At 41.6% G+C, this 20,406-nt stretch overlaps 2 protein-coding genes and 1 long non-coding RNA gene across 8 annotated transcripts in view; 1 reads left to right on the top strand and 2 right to left on the bottom strand.

Moving 5' to 3' along the window:
- Window positions 1–814: 814 nt before the first annotated feature.
- PSMA7 (proteasome 20S subunit alpha 7) lies at window positions 815–10,657 on the bottom strand. The gene is made up of 7 exons (XM_026697414.2): window positions 10,473–10,657; window positions 6,929–7,055; window positions 5,759–5,883; window positions 4,482–4,604; window positions 2,787–2,906; window positions 2,438–2,500; window positions 815–1,564 (listed from the first exon to the last, which is right to left on the bottom strand). The coding sequence occupies exons 1-7, from the start codon at window positions 10,566–10,568 to the stop codon at window positions 1,469–1,471; spliced, it is 750 nt and encodes a 249-aa protein (XP_026553199.1). The 5' UTR covers window positions 10,569–10,657; the 3' UTR covers window positions 815–1,468.
- A 536-nt stretch (window positions 10,658–11,193) lies between these two features.
- The window catches only part of SS18L1 (SS18L1 subunit of BAF chromatin remodeling complex), a 31,941-nt gene continuing 22,728 nt past the window's right edge, over window positions 11,194–20,406 (top strand). Inside the window, exons 1-3 of one of the 5 annotated variants that reach the window (XM_087928916.1) lie at window positions 11,194–11,799; window positions 18,104–18,180; window positions 20,092–20,176. In XM_087928916.1, coding sequence (XP_087785042.1) covers window positions 11,731–11,799; window positions 18,104–18,180; window positions 20,092–20,176 — 231 coding nt within the window. In that variant the 5' untranslated portion in view covers window positions 11,194–11,730. The remainder of the gene's footprint in view (window positions 11,800–18,103; window positions 18,181–20,091; window positions 20,177–20,406) is intronic. The other 4 variants (XM_026697284.2, XM_087928913.1, XM_087928915.1 and 1 more) reach the window with 4 other exon arrangements.
- The window catches only part of LOC148126006 (uncharacterized), a 32,861-nt gene continuing 26,255 nt past the window's right edge, over window positions 13,801–20,406 (bottom strand). For both annotated transcript variants that reach the window (XR_015742674.1, XR_015742673.1), the window contains exon 3: window positions 13,801–16,503. This is a non-coding gene — a long non-coding RNA (uncharacterized LOC148126006). The remainder of the gene's footprint in view (window positions 16,504–20,406) is intronic.

Below are 20,406 nucleotides of genomic sequence, written 5' to 3'. Positions count from 1 at the left end.
TGTTACGATTACTATATTGGTCTTTGAACCTTTGTGAATTTTGCACGAAGTGCACTACCTGTCAACTTCGAATCGAGCCTGGCAGAAGCCATTTTGCTATTCCTCAGCTCCACATTGAAGTGGGGGGATGAAATACGTTAGACAAAATACAACTTTCTCATGGGAACCAAGGTCCTACAAGTGGTGGATAGAGACAGGAAGGAGTGTCTGGAGAGCCCACCAATAAGCCTAATTGGCCAATGTGACCGGTGACTCTTGGGGAGGGATTTTGATTCCTATTTTAATTATACTGAAACTGCAGGAAACATTTAGAGTTGGTTTTCCATTTGATTGTGCCAATATGATGTGCCCAATAAAGTTCTTAGAGGAAGACCTCATCCTCTGAGGTCTGATTTGCTTAGGTTCATTGGTCAGGATCTTGACATCACCTTTTAAAGGCTCACAAGTATTCTCCAGCACGTGTACACTGCCACATTTAGATCTGTGAGTCTTAACTTAGCCCTAGTTTTCTACCTTACATTATTCTATCTGGGCTGCAAAATCACAAGGGATCATTATTCAAGGAACAGATTAAAAAAAATTGCTGAAATGCTTACTTGTTCTAAGTAAGCTACAGAAAACTCCCTTTTTCCAATGATTCCACTTAATAGTCCCTATTTTCCTATTCTACATGCAAATACTTTTCACCATACTGTATCCTTTCCCCACAAAATACACCATTTGATATGTATGTCAACTCTTTGAAGTTTTGGATTGTAACTCCCAAGACTTTGATGATTGTCTGGAATTGACAAAGGAACACAACCAGATTAGCTTGTAAGAAAAGGACTCAACACCAATATATTTTTTGGAGAAGTAAGACATTTTCATAATTTCAGGGTGACATTACAACCATGGTCCCATCCTGACTCTGTATGAGAATTTCTATGACTACCTGCCAAAATGATTTTATTGAAATTTACTGCCATTCAGTTAGAAATCAATTCACACAGATCTACTGTCAAACATTCAACAGAGATCAGAAGTTTACATTTTACCTTTTGTATTTAAGTGCAAAACTTAAGTATGAACCATTTCCACATTATGCTGGAGTAAGGTTTTAGGCTTTATCAATCATTACCCCAATGAATTTTAACAAACTGGAACATAAACATTAGCAATGTAGCAGTGGTCATAAACAGTAATAGAACAATTAGTAATAAAAGATATCTTCTATGTCAAATTGTGGATTCCTGAACAAGTTACGAAAACATTTTCTATTTTTGTTTAGAAAAACTCTGGTATTATTATTGCAGCCTGGCTTTTATATATACACATATAAGAATGGAGCCTCTTTTAATAACAAGCTTAAAAAAACAGGTGGTTTATTGTAGACCTCTTAAAAGGGGCAGAGAACAAGGAAATAGAATGCTTACATATCTATACAGACTCATGATTGATTTAAAAACCCAAAACTAAATTTCTTTCATCATGTTGTAGTTTTCTTCTGTTTCTTCTTCTCATTCTCTTCTTTCTCTTTTTCAATTTCAGCAACATATTTTTCAATTTCATCAGGGCTCAGTATCTAAATGGAAGGGATGAAAATAAAATCAATTGGTCAGTTTCAAATATTATGTAACCAGAGGTTTCAGTGTGGCTTGTTCCCTGACAAATTATTTCATTCTCTGAAGGATTCTAATTGATCCAATGGTAATAAGCAGAATAACAGTGCATTTAAGCAAAACGGGTAAGGGAAAAACAGATAAATCCATTACCTATTTTATTCACCCGCATCTTTTCTAGTCCCGTTAGGTCAAGGATGCTGCTGTCAACTAAATGTGAAATCCTTGTGCAATAATTGTTTTTCATTTGAGGCAAAATTTCAAATTGCATTTATAATGTTCTATAACGGGTCCCCAACCCCTGGGCTGCAGGCCAGCACCAGTCCAAGGCCAGCCAGGAAGTGGGTCACACAGCGCCCCATTTGTGCATGCACAGGATCCAGGCAGCACATGAAACCACATCCTCCATGGGATGCGGAAAAACTGCCCTCCATGGAACCAATCCCTGGCACCCAAAAGGTTGGGAACGGCTGTTCTATAGTACATTTTCCTAACTGCGGGATTTTAAGCAGGCTGGACCTGAATTCCTAGAATTCTGGGGATTTGTCTGAGGAATTCTGGGAGTTGAAATCCCTACATATTTAAGTGCGAAAAACCTCTGCTTTAGTGTATATATGAATTTAGGAATAAAATGGAACGAGTGAAACAAGAGTTTGTAAGGAATTATTCCTTTAATTAGGCTTCAGAAGTATCATGTATAGATGCCATATTATTTATATTACTTATTAGGAAGCCCATCACATTTCAAGCGCAGAGCTCTTTTCCAAGCAACTAAAGACCATGATATAGCAACCCATCCTCAAAACAAAAAGTTAGTATTACTTAAGTCAGTTTACCTTGAGAGGTTGGTTTCTTCTCATTACAGCCAGCTCGATATTTTTTCCACCAGACTGTACAACCTTAAATTGTGGAAATGTACAAGTGTATTACAACTGAGGATTTTTTGCAATGAAAGATGACATCCTATTTGAACTGCATGACAAATCTAAGAATGCTTCAATCTAATAAACTTAGAACACCCAGAAACAAATTTATTTCTTCCAAATTAATCTTAGAACCAGGCAAAGAATTATGGCTTTTAATTTTACTGAATGAAATGAAAGTATATTAAATTATTAGGACACTGTTTAGCTTGTTACTTATCAAAATAATCAAGTTAGGAACTATTCAAATGTTGACACTTACTTCAAGAAGGGCTTTGATAACAAGTTTAATTGTCAGATCATCGGTTTCAATGGCTTCATCAGTATAATTTTTCTCCAGAAATTCCCGCACAGATTTTGCTCCTCTGCCGATTGCATTAGCCTAGGATAAGATATATATTTGGCAAAGCTTGACAAACTGATGAAAAATGTCAATGAAATATTTACATATTTAAATGTTTCATCTGATAGCCTAAAATGCCTCCAGCTAATATTTAACAATTATCAGACACTATGAAACCGAATTGCAAGTTTATAAACAGTCCCCCAACATGCAATATTCTTAGTGAAAGAGGTAAGTTCTTTTTCCACAGAGCAACAAAGCCTATTGATGGTTAAATTCCAGGTCCAATTACAGCATACCTTGTGGTAATATATCCATCATATTCTGCAAGTTCTTGTACAGCTTTGTAAGATCTGGGGGTATCACAAACGCTCCTCATGAGGGCAGTAGTGTCTTTATGATGAGAGTTTGATCCTGTTATCTGCAAAGCTCAGAGGACAGGAATGTGTGTGGGAGTTCACAGTACCTATCTGAGCCATTCCCATGGGACCTTTGGTGCCCTGCTTTCTCACGGGAAATTTATCACCTTCACCAAGGCCTAGCTAGATAATGTTGCTGAGCTAATGTTGAAGTCATTGTTTTGATTTTGTACTTGCATTTTCTTAATAAATACTGCTACTCGAGGGCTCTCGGGCTGGCAGTTGCTCAGCGTCTTCTCTGCGTCTCCGTCATTTTCAATTGCCAGTCCACCACAATACCTCACATTAAAATTAATCTATTCCATACTTTTAGGGGGTCTAAGGAAATCAGTCAAGACAAAAGTATTGCACACCAAATTAGGGTGCCTGCCCTATGTAACAGCCTCCCTTGGAGACCTCAATCTCTTCTGGCCTTCTCAAAGAGCTGGCTTTAAGGGAAAACCACTGCAAGTGTGGTTTGTGTGGTTCAGTTTGTTATATTGTGCCTTTGCTATTGTACTACAATTCTCTTAATTATTTGGAGAGGGATGGGCAGCCATGTGAATTTTCTATATCTAAACAAATATTTTTAACAAAAATGAGGTATTTCCAGTTGTTGACTGGGAAGTTCTACAGCACTATCAGATATCAAAAAGACACTCCCACAAATAAGAGGATGCAAATGGCAATAGAATTTTAACCAAATAGTTGCCATAAATTATTTTGAGAGATTTTGACTGTTGTTTCCACTATTGTTCAAACACTAATTAGCTTTTATTTTAAAATGTATTTATTTATTTATTAAATTTATTTGCCACCTATCTTGCCTTGGGACTATTTTTCTAGTAGCCTATTAAATCCTAAGAAAAGAACTAATTTGCTGAATTATGTTTCATTTTGTGGTTAGTATGATGCACGAACCTAGTCTAACTCATTTCTCCATATAAATAAATGCAGAAAAATATGTGGATTGTGAATAATAGAGTACGTACTATTTTGAATTACAATACGGTTAAGCAATTTTTTAAAAAGGGAATGATATCTAATCCAGAAATGGACACATAGGAATAAGAAATAAAAAGTCAGGCTATACTTTAATACTTTCTGATCTTCTATAGATTATGAGAGTGCGAACTAATCTGATGGAAGGGTTTACCTATAGGATTTAAGTGCTCTTTCATTTTCATCTTCACAAAATCTAATGGGTTAAACTTACCTTCCAAGCATGGTATGTGCCAGAAGGGTCAGTCTGATATAGCCTGGGAGTTCCATCAAAGTCAAACCCTACAATAAGGGCAGAAATACCAAAAGGTCTGCGGCCATTACTCTGGGTGTATCGCTAAAGAAAAAAATAAGGGGAGTGGGGGAAGGTGTTATGAAAATAGAAAACAGAATACCATAACTCTGTGCCAAACGATGTAAAAATTCATGAACAAGTACTTGTCAACTAAGAAATCAGATTATGTTCTGAAGAAAAGCTCAAAAGATTTTAAGTGCAAAAGTCCCTGTTTCAGACAGCAGTTCAGAGTTCAAAATAGACTGAATTTGAAACTTGCCTCCATATTAAAGAAGCAAAACTTCTGAATAATCAAACAGCACTGAAATACTTCCAGCAAGTACAGAACAGCTGCTTCAAACTCAGAGTATCATTTTCAAATCTATGCTTTTTGAAAATTGCAAAACAGTACTCTACAGTTTTTCAAAAACAAAATTTACTTGTAACCAAAAAGATATTGAAGAATTAATATTTTAAACATCTGCTTGTTCATTAATCTATTAAAAACAATCTGGAATTTGGATTTTTTTCAAATGCACATTTAGGAACCGAGACATCCTCATGGGTCTTATCATACACTTTAATTAAAAGAACATCACTAAGTTGGCAAAAACACAGATAGTCCTTGACTTACGAACACAATGGAGCCCAAAATTTATGTTGCTAAGTGAGTCATTAGTTAAGTGAGCTTTGCCCCATTTTACAATCTTTCTTGCAGCAGTTGTTAAGTGAATCACTGCAGCTGTTAAGTTACTAGCAAGGTTAAGTTACTGTTAAGTGAATCTGGATTCCCCATTGACTTTGCTTGTTGGAAGGTCGCCAAAGAGGATCACATGATTCCAGGACACTGCAACGGTCATAAATATGAGTCAGTTGCCAAGTGTCTGAATTTTGATCACATGACCATGGGGACACTAAGTCATGCCACAAGTGTGAAAAATGGTCATATATCTTTTTCAGTGATATTGTAATTTTGAATTGCCACTACAGGAACTATTATAAATAGACTGACTGTATGTAATCATGGAAAAAAAATTAAACATAGTATCTAATAACTGGAATAGGAAACATTATTTCCTATTATATTTCATTACGTTTGGGGAAAAAACTAGATTTTATTTTTGGCCAATAAAAGCAGCTATATAATATTCCATTTTTGCCCAAAGTTTACAACAAAACCAAGCAATGAATATGGCCTTTAAAAAAAATGTACATACCTGCTTCAGGCTAGCAATGTAACGTGTAATATATTCCACAGTGACAGGATCTTCCACTGTGAGTCTATGGCTTTGACATTCCACTCGGGCTCTATTTATAACTATCCGGGCATCTGCGGTAAGACCTGTAAACAATAGTTCAAAATATTAAAATTTTCCTTTAGCAGAATAGGCAGATAAAAATATTTCTAGTTTAGTAAGCTGGCTAAATGAATATTTATTTCATGCCCATGTTCTTCTTGCGTTCCAGAAAAAAAAAATCTTTTGATGTAGATATACGTTATGTGTATTTCCAGCGCACTTTCATTATGGTATCTTATGAGCTTCCTTGTGATGATTTTGAATGAAAAAGGACAGAGGAAAGATTAACCTGACATTTTGTGACTGCCATTCCTCAGCTCAGGTTGTTAAAACATTTTTTAGTTTAGAAAAAAGAAATAAAACAAGGAGTGTTGTACGCTTAAATCTGATTGTTTAAGTAAAAAGATGAATCAGAGCTGTAGAATTCTGCCTTTCAGGCCTGGCTAACCCGATTGGTAAAATCAGGAAAACTTAATTTGAATAATTTCCCAGTCTTCTAGAGCACATAGCGTTCTGACAGAAGAGTTTTAATTCTATTAAATCCACCCCCACCAGGTGGGCGGGAGTGGTGGGCGGAGTAAAATAGGGAATTAAACACTGCTACTGAAATATCTGATGGAAGAATGACACTGTCATATTCAAGTCAAAATAATTAAAGTTCCATTAATAGAAAAATGACATTTCTGAACCATTTTTAACTTTTTTCCTCAATATTCAAAGTAGAATACCATTTGTTATGAATATTTGGATTTCAAAAACTAATTATAACAATTAATTTTAAAGTACTTTTTTTTAAAAAAATAAGACATTTAAAATTGACCTAAAGGATAAAGAAAACAATCCTTCATTAGGATGTTTTCAAAATACTCAGAGAAGGAATCCCCAGATTTTTTTCCTAGCCCCAATATTTTTAATTTGTTGAGATTCTTTGCAAATTAATCCTCCTCCTCCTCTGGAAGGGTAATGCCTTTGTAGCAAGGAATGCACCGGCTAAGAATTCTCAGATTTATAGTCTCAACACACATCTAAAAAAAGTGAAATTAGGAAAAGGCTATACAGCATTAAAAAAAAAATCCATCCTCAGAGTACCTGCAAAAGCCATGCAGACGTTGTCATCAAGGGCACAGATCTTTCGGACAGTTCTCTCATCTTGCAGTTTCGCCACGGATTTTTTCTCCACGCCAAGAACTACAATATCTTTTCCTCGAACTCCAACCTGTAATATGAAATGGAGTAAGCACCGTATCAATCACTTTCCCCATAGTTTAGAGATTTTTAAAAAATGTTAATACAAAAAAAAAATGTGTTTCCATAATTTCAGACTAGAATCATTTCCTATTCTACAGGGGGAGGGGGGTGCCAACTTAAATTGAACCTGTAACTTTATCCTAAACAAAAGTTGAATCAAAGTATAGTTTTGTTGCTAAATATTATCTGATATGAAAATTTGCACTTTTAACATGTATGACAATGTTTCACAGTGGTTTAACAGGTAACATATTCCAACAAAACCACTCCTACAATCATTGCACTATCTGCAATAAGCAACCTTATGTGTGCCCCCTGATGGTGCCCCCCATGGACTTCAATTCTGATCAACCCCAGCCAGCACAACCAATCAAAAAGAATTGTAGCAGCCATCTATACCAACTTTATTTATTTGTTGTATATCATACCTTTCTACTCTGGTGAATATTCAAGAGAATTTTTTAAAAAAATACAAAAACAGGAAAAAACCCAAAAATGTATAAGATTAAGGCACCTCTCTTCAGAAGACAGATACCTTTATAGTTTTTTCAGATCATGAAAAAATAGGGTCCTAAGGCATCTCTTACATTCTAATGTCTGGGAACAATTTCAAAAATGCCATCATACTACAGGCAAGAAATCTGATAATTGGGAATATTTTCAAAGAGCCCTCTCCTTTCATTCTAACCTCACAGGAGAGGTTGCATCTTGAGATATCTTTAGTAATTAGATACTAAACCGTTTAGGACTTCAAAGATTTACACCAAATATTTAAATTGTGTCTGGTAAGCAATAAGTATCCGGTAACAACTTTCTGTATGATCATTCTATGACTCTTGTATCACCACTGGTTAGCAGCTTACTTGCCCCATTTTTCACCAACTGCAACTTTTAGACACCTTTCAAAGACAATCTCTCATCAAACTTATTGCAACAGCTAGAAGAATAACCAAAGCACAGTTTGCCAAATCTGATTCAGGAAGGGTTGCAGCTACCAGTAATATACTACCTTTAATGACAGACATACTCCATATTCAGATCTCCCAAGCAAATACAGTTGAGAGCTGAGGACTGTGCTTCTCCCACCCAGAGATGCTGAATGTTAATCCTAGTTTATTTTCTCAAGGAGCAGCATCTCCTTTTTCCTCAACTTCAATTTAACCTTGTTTTTCACTTCAAAACTTTAGTGATTTTTCCCTATCAGTTTTATTACTTGAGCTTGATATATACCTTCTAGCATTTTCCTCAAGAGAGACTGAGAAAAACAATGAGCATTGCATAGTTCTCTTTAATTTTAAAACTAAGTCCAGTACAACTTTTCAAGTAAAGAAAGCAACTTCGCAAGGAAAACAAACATACTGATTTAATCTAAAATATCTTTCATTCAAAATTCCATCATCTTATAAGTACATCCTGGCCCAACATATTCCTTTGAGGCAACTTGCCTCAATTATTTTTTTAATCCTAAAAAACCCAGGTTACAATAAGGCAATGTAGGATTTGCATATACACACTTGCTATGCCTGTTTGCTCACATCCAGCAATGCAATTGCTTACTCTAGAAACAAATATTTTATTTCACTCAGCCACATTTACACCTTTTTATATAGCTTTATTTATTAAACAAGGTTAATACTACTAGTTAAAGCCCCTCTTTCTAGAAGTATTTAATTCTTCCAACTTTTTACCAGAACTGTTGTACATTATTCACATTCAGTCCAGTGATTGATAGGATGTCTCTTAATACCTTTAACTCCTTTTTTTTGGTGTGTGTGGTGGGGAGGAAGCCTCCTCAATCTGAAATTCCTGTTCTTTAATTTTGTAAGTGTAGCTCTTTTCTGATTTCCTTCAGTCAAGAAATTCTTTTCTATCAAACCTTCCCATGGATTATTCAGGCTTATCCCACTACAAATGAACTATTTGCTCATTTCTGGACCTCACATCACTTCCATTATTTGATTAGGAACCTACTCCCTTCCACTTCAGGAATGCTTATAATTAAATAAAAGTAAAATGTTATACGTTAAAGCCTAAAACATGAGCAAGCAGCATTTTTTTTTAAAGTACAGTACCGGAAAAATAAAGTTCTTGCCAGACAGCTAAGCTTCACCAGGGTCTGTTTCACTTTCTGTTTCCCTTTAAGTTATTTAACTTTGGAGAACAATCCTAAATTCTCTGCAGGATAGAAAATGTGAGAATAACAAACCTTAACTTTATCTAACCCCTTCAATATAAAACAACCTCCTCCTTTTAGAGAATGAACCTAAAAAAACGAAGGAGCTTCTCTAATATAGCCTCCCCCACTGCTTTTCTCTGAGCTTGATAACATCACACCAACCCACAATGTTGGTATCACAGTTAAGTCACCCCATTAACTAAGCTTCCTACAACATTAAACGAACATTCAGACAGTTCATTAGATGCACACAACAAAGCTTACCAACCAAAACTCATATCATGGCATTGTATATACTGTGGGAGGGAACACATGTATACCTGTGCTTATACACGTACCCACATATATTATTAAAATCAGGGGGTCTCCAACCTTGGCCACTTTAAGACTTGGGGACTTCAACTCCCAGAATTCCTCAGCCAGCTTTGCTGGCTGAGGAATCTGGGAGTTGAAGTCCCAAGTCTTAAAGTGGCCAAGGTTGGAGACCTGATCAGAATCACCTCGCCCCCCACCCATCGCCAGATGTGTACAGCCAAAACTCGAGGTCCTTCTTGCTGAGAATTCTGGGAAATCCAATCCCCCAAAGCCTGAAAAAAGAGGTCCATCTTGCCCAGCCCCAAAAGAGGCCTTTATTGGAAACAGGGCCCTCTCGTTGTTACAGTTCAAGAACGGGCTCGAAGCGCCTCTTTTCACCAAAAAGCTTTTGGCGTTTTATGTACTAGCCATTCTATATTATTTTATTAATAATAATAATAATAAATATTTGCAGTCCAAGGAAATAAAACATGCTCTGCCCATTTCAAGGACCCTCCAGAATTGGGCTTCCAAGAAGCAATCGGACAAGCCGTTTGTCCGGAATGGTCTAGGCCGGGTCTCTCTCCTGTTAAAGAGCAGGGGGTTGGACTAGAAGACCTCCAAGGCCCCTTCCAACTCGCTTAATCTTGTATCTTGTCAAGAGCCGGGCCTTCTATATCAGCGCCTTTCCTCAACAAATCGCGCTCGGACGAGACGGGCCTGGTCCACGCGAGACAAGATCGAGGGCTCCGGGACTGGAGCCGGAGAATATTGGGCCGGTTCTGCCAGTGGGGGGAAGCCTTGCCAGTGGGAGTGATGGGAGTTGGAGTTCAACGCGTCCCTGCTCCGCGCGACCGAGGCTTTTTCCAATCCCCCACCTCCCCCCAATTCCCCTCAGGCGCGCCTTTTCTTTACCGCGGTGGAGCCTTTCTTCACGGCCTCCTGGGCATATTCAACCTGAAATAGATGGCCGTCCGGGGAGAAAACGGTGATGGCCCGGTCGTAACTCATGACAGCGGCGAGACGACAAAAAAAGCGCCGACCCGGAGCCGAGAATGAAAGGAAGCAGCAGCCGCGCGAGATCTCCCCCTCAAAACAGCACCGTCACCTTCCCTCAGCGCGCATGCGTTGGAGCTTCCCCGATGCCGCGCACAGCACGCTATTTACGCAGCACTCATACGCTGGCGCCTCCACTTTTATCCCAGGCGCTTACCCGTAGAGGAGGAAAACAGGAGCCTTACGTCAAGCACGTACTGGCAACCGTAAGCGGCTCGACCTATCCCTGTCGCCGACGCTCTTGGCCCGGACTCAACGGTTGAACGGGATTGGCTAGCTGTCTGAGGCTTAACCAGCCTTGTCAAACCAATACATAAGGAAGCGTATATCGGGCTTCCTGGTACTCTAATAGCTTAGGCGAGGTAACGGGTGAAGAAGGCAGGCAGCCAGCCGGAAAGCTGACTGACGCTACGCAGATGACGTACGCGCGCGTCTTCTCCTCCTCCTCCCCCTCCCCCGGGTTTTCCACCTGCCGCTCCTACGCACTTGGCGTAGCGTTGCTCTTTCCCCCCCCTACTACGCACTTGGCGCAGCGAGATGCTCTTATTGGCAAAAATCAGGGAAGAGATGCGATTCGCTCGCGACAGGAAAGCCGACAACAGGGATGCACCATGTGCGGGGAGGAGGGGAAGGTGGATTTCGAGAACAGAGAAGGGGTGGGTGGGGAGGAAGAACAGGAGGAGGAGGTGGAGGCAAAGCCGCTCAGGTGGCTCGGCCGACCTCTCTCTCTCTCTCTCTCTCTCTCCCTTCGCCTCAGCTCAGTTGCTGCCTCTCAGTCTTTTGCCTTGGCGGGTGTGCAGGAGAGTCCAGGTAAAAAAAAAAAAAGGGGGGGGGTTGCTCGGAAGGCTCTTGGTGCAATGCCGCAGGCTGGTGGCGGCAGATTGTACCATTTCCTCCGGCTCCCCTCCTCCTCGTGCACACTGCGGCGGAGGCTGCCCCCCCCTTCTCTCTCTCTTTTTTTTTTTTTGCACGGCACGGCAATAGCGGCCAAATCATAACAAGATTAGGAGGACAGGCCGGCAAACCCCTGCTGCATGCCTGAGGAGGACCCGCCTGGCCGGGAAAGGCAAGCGGACGCCGCCGCCACCGCCCCCCGCCCCCCCATCCTTCCACCACCATGTCGGTCGCCTTTGCTTCCGCACGCCCGAGAGGCAAAGGAGAGGTCACCCAGCAGACTATCCAGAAGGTAACGAAAAAGAAAGACGACCCCCCTTCCCCCAAAAAAATAAACGTGAGGGAGGAAGGGAGGGGGGGGGTCTTCAATAGGGACCACCAGCTGAGGGTATCCCAGGGAGGGAGGGAGGGCGGGCGGGCGAGGGCGTGCATCCAGCTTCCCCGAACCCTCTTCAGCAGCCGGAGATGCATCGCTTCTTCTTCTTCTTCTTCCTCCTCCTCCTCCTCTTCCTCCGAGGCTCCGGCTCCCAACGGGCGTTTTGCAAAAGGGAAAGCTGCTGTTGCTGCAAGGACCGGGGCAAAAAGGCAGAAGAGAACAAAGCCGAAGCCTCCCGAACCTCTCGGGGACACTCGCTCCCCCCCCTCTTTTTTTGGGGTGGGGTGGGGAGCCAGCCCGGTTCTGCGTGGTTTGGCTTGGCGGGCGCATTGCAGATCCGCCCTGGGGTGGAGGGGGGCTCGGCCGGCCGAGGCGCCGGACCCGGGGCGTCGCTTTTGACAGCGCTCCAGCCTTGAGCGGCGGGAAGGATAAAAGGGCGAGGGAGGGTTGAGAAGCAGCCCCTTGCCCGACGCATCTTCTTTCTTGGAGGGGAGAGAGAAGGTTCGGGGATCGGGGGTGCGTGTGGGTTTCACGCGAAGAGCGGCGGTGCGCGCCCGGTTGTCGGAATGGGACTGGAATGGAGGGGAGGGGCTTTATTATTGTTTGCGGGTGGGAACGCGTGCAGCGGTGGCCAGCTCCCCGCGGGGGAGGGCGGTATTCCCTTTCGGTTGCCTTTTTGGGGGAGAGGGTCGCCTGTCTTCTCTGTAAGGCTGCCCTCTTTCTTTCTTTCTTTCTTTCTTTCTTTCTTTCTTTCTTTCTTTCTTTCTTTCTTTCTTTCTTTCTTTCTTTCTTTCTTTCATTGGAAATCAACCCCTAAAGGACTGGGATGGGTGTGTGTGAATTGAATCCCTTCCTCATCGGAGTGAGGAAAGAAGGAGGCAGGTGCTTCCCCCTCCCTGAGTTTGGGAGAGCAAAGTGAGGTCCCTCCAGGTGTTATCCAGCTGCGTTTCCCAGGGAAGGACCTCCTAGTCCTTATACTGGAGCGACCGGCCAGCTTGGAACTGCTGAAGCTTAAACAATACCGGGGATTTTCAGGGCCCGCCCTCCAGCAGGCCACCCACCTTCCCAGGAGCAAGGATGATCCACTGGGCTTTTTTCCGGATGTGCCGAGACTACATCTCCCAGAGTCCTCAGCCACCACGACCCAAGAAGGTGTTTTTGGAATCTTGAAAGAAAAGCTTTGATGTTTTTTGTCCTTGTGTTTGACCACGAGGAAGATGAGAGAATGGAGCATCAGGTGGAGGGACCTTGAAAGTCTTCTAGTCCAAACCTCCTGTCATGATGGACAAATTCCTGTTTTGAAAACGTTCAATGATGGAGCACAAATGGAGCATCTAGGAAGTGGGATGTTCACTGCTGAATAGCTGGGACAATCAGGGACCAATCCTTTTTCCTGTGTTGCAAAATGTTTTAACAGAGTTGGAAGGGACATCTAGTCCAACCAACCGCCCAAGCAGGAGACCCCTACCCACTTCTGACCCTACCCATTTCATTCCAATCCCTTCTTGAAAGCCTCCAGGGATGAAGCTCCCGCAACTTCCAAAGGCAAGGTGTTCCGTGGGTTGATTGTTCTCACTGTCAGAAAATGTCTCCTTATTTCCAGCTTGAACCTCTCCTTGTTCAGTTTCCACCCATTCCTTATCTAGCCTACAGGTGCTTTAGAAAATAGATTGACCCCCTCCTCTCTGTGGTAGCCCCTCAGATATTGGAAGACTGCTATCGTGTCTCTCCTGGTCCTTCTCTTCCCTACACTAGCCAGGCCCATTCCTGCAATCGTTCATCATATGTTTTAGCCTCCAGACCCCTAATCATCTTGGTTGCTCTTCTCTGCACTCTTTCTAGAGTCTCATGTACTTGTCAAACCTATCACAGCTTGTACTCCTAAATAGAAATTATGTTCCTTGGCTCCATTTGTTCAGAGAGGTACAGGTTTATTAGAAGTCAAGTGTATTGCATGCATAGCCAGAACTGAGAATCGCGCACCAAAATCCATAAGTTCAACTTTTCCCTCCCTTAACTATATCCCATTCCTGTCACCCCACTCACCCACCCAATCAGGTTGAAGCAAGATGTTTTCAGGTGGTCATTTCAAGTATAGGTTGGTGTGCATTCTTTTTTTATCCCAGCCGGATGACCTTGAAGCAGAGTCTCAGGAAGATAACAGCAGTTAAAACTTTCGCTTTCCCCTCTAAAGCATCCCCCCTCTCATCCACCCCACCCCATGGCAGACGGTCACTGCATGGTTATGAAGCCTAACAAGCGTGAGGTGACAGCTGACAGTACTTAAAAGAAAAATCATCCTAGACATAAATCATCCTAGTATTATCAGCTGGAATCAGTCTTGTGCACAATGAAACCATCTTTACTGAAGATTACTGACTGTAATCTACTATACTGGTCTAATCTAGTTGGTTTATAGATTTTGTTTTTAATTTCCTAGTTCACAGGAAAAGGAGTGACTGGCCAAAGCCAGCCAGCCAGTCTCTGTGCCTCTGGTTGGACTAGGAGTGTCCTAATTCACCGTTCAAATGGTATACCTCAGTGGCATTCTTATTTCCAGGTAGTCCTCAACTTACGACCACAACTGAGCCCAAATTTCTGTTGCCAAGTGAGACAGTTGTTAACTGAGTTTTGACCCATGTGTCCTGGGATAATGTTGCAGGATCCAATCTGGATCGGTCACCGGGACCAGAGGTTTAGTCTTCCGAGCCTTTGGACTTATGCAGGAGCCTGTCGTCAGGGAATTTCTCTCTACCGGAATGTGTGCTTTGGGGAATTCCTGTGAATGGGCTCCAGCATGAGTCTAAAAGCTCAGAAGACTAAACCTCTGGTCCCGGTGACCGACGCAGATTGGATCCTGCAACAAATAACTCCATGGACCATCTAGGGAGATCTCCCGTCGTCCACGTCATAGTTGCCCCAAAGGTGCTTTTTTCAAAAGGCAACTGGACTTTGCTTTTCCTTGAAGATGTTTCGCTTCTCATCCAAGAAGCTTCTTCAGTTCAGCTAGTTTTGACAGAACTGAAGAAGCTTCTTGGATGAGAAGCGAAATGTCTTCAAGGGAAAAAAAAAACAAAAATCCTTTTGAAAAAAGTACTTTTGGGACAACTCCATTGACTGCTAAAAGAGAAGGAAATGTGGCTCTTAAGGATGACATCAAAGTGGCAGATTGCCCAATTAGTACCATGCCTTGTTTGGGTTTATACACAAAAAGCCATGTTTGCACACCCTCTAGTCTGTTTGATTAACTCAGCTGTGATTTATGGAACTAACACATTTTTTTTCTTGCTCTCCGTGATTCTTACAGCCACAGCTGGAGCTTAACATGCTAGGCTAAAATGCTGGAATCTAATCCTTTAGCTTGTTATTCAGGTTGTTCTGTGAATATAGCCAATTATTAAGATAGCATAATGGCCTTGAATGTTTACAAGAATCATGCTTGCTTTCTTCAGCAGGTTCCCCACCCCCCCTTGTATTTTATTCATATTTATCTCTCTTACAATTTATGGGTGTGTTTTATATGTATTTTGCTTTGAGACTGGGTTCACACATCATTATGTTGAACCTTGGCTTGCTTTAACATGCTTAACGCACAATAGACTGACTTCTTGAAATACATATCTCCCAAATCAAAGAAAGAATGTTAAGGCCACAAGTGAATCTAATGGCCGGTTTCGATTCTGGTTTACTCCAGTGTGTGAACTCATCCATTACGAATTGTGAACTGTGGTTTGATGCAATCTGAGATGTGACCATGTTTTTAACCCTATTTTCATAAACAAGTTACAGATAGTCCTCAACTTTTGACTGCTCACTTAGCAAAGTTCAAAGTTACGGCAGATTTATCTGGGGGTACTTACAACCCATAGACCAGAGGTGACATTCAGCAGGTTCTGACCAGTTCTGGAGAACCGGTAGCGGAAATTTTGAGTAGTTCAGAGAATCGGTAGCAGAAATTTTGAGTAGTTCAGAATACCATTTCTGACTGGCCTCGCCGCCATCTATTCTCTGCCTCCCAAGTCCCAGCTGATCGGCTGGGTCTTCTTCTGTTAGTGGGGTGGGGTGGGAATGGAGATTTTACAGTATCCTTCCCCTGTTACGCACACTAAGCCACGCCACCAAACCACACCATGCCCATCAAGCCACACCCAGAGAACCAGTAGTAAAATTTTTTGAATCCCACCACTGCCATAGACAAAGTTCCAATGGCTGGAGCCCCTCCCCCGGCGGACATGCGACCACATTTCATGTGCTTGTCAACCAAGCCACATTTGCAGATGTTTGCAGTCTTGTGGTAATATGATTGTGTTTTATGACCATTTGGCCAGAAATTGGCATTTACTTTGAGTTTTTTTAGAAAAACTGCAGCCACAGGAAACAGAATAACAGCGTTGGAAAGGACCTCGGAGGTCCTCTAGCCCAACCCCTTGCTCAGGCAGGAAACTCTATGTACCATTTCAGATAGATGGCTGTCCAGTCTCTTCTTAAAAACTGCCAGTGTTCTGGAGGCAATTTGTTCCATTCGTTCGCTGTCAAGGAAATTTCTCTTTAGTTCTAGGTTGCTTTTCTCCTTCATTACTTTTTGGTTTGTTTAACCACCACAGATTTGCTTAACAACCACTGCAAAAAAAAAAAAAAGTCATAAAATTAGGTCTTTAACGTTGCTGACCTGATTTTCAACTGTCATGATATAAAACTCTGATGGGCATGCTCCATTATGGTCATAACTCAAAGACTTACCTGTACAGGATGCATCAAACCATAATCCAGAAGATGATCTACAATGGGTACATTCAAGCGAAAGCAGCAAACTATGACATGGCTGCTTTCATGGGTGAACCTATTCAATACTGTCAACCGTGTCCAAAGCAAGGGGATCCAAAAAGCAACGTGGCAGCCGCTACCATCTGACTGAAATTCTTCCTTTTTTATATATATATATATACACACACATCATGGTGCAAATAAAAAGAAGTGGGGTTTTGATTACATGCTGCGTTTGGCACCCACCCTGCAGACCAGTTTTACATTTTGCAAACAAATTACAGGAGCCATTTGCAAGGTGGGAAAGACATATAAAATATGATTTGCCTATACATTTGAAGCATAGCATTTTAAAATGAAGAACTCCTAAGTTCAATATTAGCATCTTCTGCTGAAACGATCTCATCCTACAGAACCTGGAGAAGATTTTGACCTTACAGAGCCTTATGGATGAGTAGAAATGGTAATTGCTATCCGGTCAGAGCTGGAGAAGCTTCTTGGATGAGAAGTGAAACGTCTTCCTACCCCCACCCACCCCAAAAAAAGTCCAGTTACCTCTAGAAAAAGCATCTTTGGGACAACCATGACCTGGATGACTGAGGATCTCTACAGACTTTTAGCTATACCATTTGGGATGAACACCCTTTGAATGGTGTGGGAGTATGATTGGCATTTCCAGAGGGGGAAAAAATGCAGATTTCAGGAACCAGGAATACCGCTCAGGTGACCCTGAAGGCACAGATAAACCTCCAAGTGCTTCAACAACCCCTTAAAACAAGGATCTTCAAACTTGGCAGGTTTAAGACTTGTGGTCTTCAATTCCCAGAATTCCTGAGTTAACATGAAGAGGAATTCTGGGAGTTGAAGTCCACAAGTCTGAAGGCTGTCAAGTTTGAAGACCCCTGCTCTAAAAGGATGCAAATGACCAGCTGTCTGCCAGGAATATAAATCCTTCCATTCCCCACTATCCTGTCAGAGCTGAAGAAGCTTCTTGGATGAGAAGCAAAACATCTTCAAAGAAAAAACAAAGTCCAGTTGCCTCCTATAAAAGCACCCTTGGGACAACTCTGACCTGGAAGACTGAAACTCTCTACAGAGCTTTAGCAATGATAATGTTTAAAGACTTTGGTCCACCTCCTTCTTTTAGCTCAATCCAACTCACAGTTGTAGTGAAAACAGGTGGGAATGTTTGCTACGTACGCTGCCTCCAGCCGACAAAAAAAAATTAAGGCAAGATAAATTTAAAAATTAAATGTAGATGATGGTAAAACATTTCATTCCATTAATGCAAATATTATTCCACTGCTTTTGCTAAATGCTGGTTTAGATTTCATAGTACTTAATGCATAAACAGGATTTGCAAGGACTATCAAACATTTTAGCAGGATCAAATGAGGTTTCTCAGCTACCTTTCAATCAGTAATGGCTGGATCTCTTTTGTTACTTTTAAATCCAGATGTTGGATGAAAATCACCATCTGATACAATGCATCATGGACTATCAGAGCAAGGGCAAAACAGCAGAATGTACTCAGTGAGTATGAATTTATAGGTTGATGCTAAAATATGACGCTTTATCATTTCCTGATCAACTGTCAGCAGATGAAAAGAACAATTGTATTATTGCTAATGTGGAGAACATCTGCAATTACATTGTCATGAGCCAGGATCTTCTCATTGTTCTTTATAGAGGGAGTGAAGGAGTCAAAAAAAGTCAAAATGGCTGCAATCACATTTCCCATGCCCTGTTTCTTGTATATACTATGGCAGTTATGATTTCTGTCACTCTACTCCATAGACAGAGAGGTCTCCAAGCTTGACAAATGTACGACTTGTAGACTTCAACTCCCAGAATTCCTCAGACCGCTATGGGGATTCTTGGGAATTCCTGAGCTAGCCTGCTGGCTGAGGAATTCTGGGAGTTGAAGTCCACAAGTCTTAAATTGGCCACGTCTGGAGACCCTCCTACTTTCTAAAGCATTCATCTCTAGAGGTGACTGTTTTCAACATACCTCATTTATATTATTTGGTCTGACATTTATTTTAGATTTGTGCTACACCTATAAATGAAATTTTAGCTTTATCATCAAAGTTGGTAGAGGGCCTCACCAACAGGTTAAAGCAACAGTTGGTCTCTCAACTGAAGCTGAACCTCACATTGCCAAACCCAGTTGAGCTTAGTTGTTGTGTAACCAGGGGTGGGATGCTACCAGTTCTGCCTGGCTCTATAGAACTGGTAACTCTGAAGAGCAACAGACACAGAACTGGTTCCGTGACTGCTGCTGTTTTGGCCCACCTGGGCTCTTACCTGTCCTTTATTTCCTGCTTTTTCAACCTCAGGTGCTTTGCGTGGAACAGCTGAGGTTGAAAAAGCAGAAAAAAAAAAGACTTTCCAAATGCTGTGCACCTGCATGCAGCGCGTTTCAGCTGACTGGACGGCACAGCTAAAGGTTTTTTTTGCTGCTCCTCAGCTATGTTACTCCCCAAAATAACATAGTAGGTAAGGACCTTTGCATTATGTTGAGGCACCTGATCACTGAACCAGTTGTTATACCGGCGGCATCCCACCCCTGTGTGTAACTTCCACTTGGGTTCAGCAGACAACCAAGTGCAGTGTAATCAAATGCACACTAATTGTTTCACCCCCCATTCACCCCCATTCTCTCTCAAATTGCAGAATTTTCTGGTGCTTTTCCCTTCCCGCTTTCACCCCACCCCACCCCACCCCACCCCCATTTCAAGCGATTTCATTCCAGGGACTGGAATCCTCCAGGAATATTTAGCATCCATTTTAAGCTCCTCCCCCCCACCAACCCCCTCTTAAAATCCAGTGTGTTTTGGGAAAGTACCTCTGCACTGCATGTATTAATGCTGTGTCTAATTCTGTCTCTGCCCCTCTGTCTTTATTAACTGATAGATGGAGGGCAATATTAGTAGCTCAGGGTTGACATGAGGGGTCCTTGATGCTCTCTGAGCTTGGTGGTTTCCTTGCAGACATTTCATTACCCAAACTAGGTAGCCTCGTCAGTGCAGCAATGATTCACTGATGACGTTACCTAGTTGGGTAATGAAATGTCTGCAAGAAAACAACAAAGCTCAAAGACTAAGGAACTCTTAGTAACTGACCTTTCATGTCATGTAATATAGGACAAAGATGAGTGTGTCAGTTTCGATGCACAAAAATAAAGGAGTTGGCTACAAAGATCAAAAATACAATGCATCGAACATTTTTGATTCTTAGGGTGACATTTTAGCAGTTTCAGGATAAACATTGCTACTTATTAAAGTTAAGCAGGTGAGGGTCTTTTGGCGGGGATTTGATGGTAACAAACATGCTTGGGATTTTAAAGAAAAAGGGCCAAATTCAGATGCAGGTTTAAAAGGGTAAATGTTTCCAACACAGTTTCTTTTTCCTCAGATATATGTTGTTTTCTTTTGTCTATAGATACCAACAAATCTTACACAGAAATCTGGTCTACCTGGCCACCATAGCAGACTCTAATCAGAATATGCAGTCCTTGCTGCCTGCTGTAAGTATCTGCATGTGAGTCAAACCAAGTTTATTGCTGAATGAGCCAATTCAAAAGAAGTCTCATCAGATTGAGTGGAATCCTTTGGTTGTGCTTTATGGGAGGTAGGGGAACAACCAGAAAGACACCTGATGTGTGGATTGCAATAGAATTAAAGTTTTTGTGTTATGGACTAAAAGATGTTGGGTATGGTTTATACCTGTACATGAGGACACACAATGGCTCTGATG

Source organism: Pseudonaja textilis, chromosome 3 (assembly GCF_049901715.1).
Source record: "Pseudonaja textilis isolate UNSWEBS1 chromosome 3, rPseTex1.2, whole genome shotgun sequence".
Classification (NCBI taxonomy): Eukaryota; Metazoa; Chordata; class Lepidosauria; order Squamata; family Elapidae; genus Pseudonaja; species Pseudonaja textilis.
This window is presented reverse-complemented; position numbering and strand designations above follow the sequence as displayed.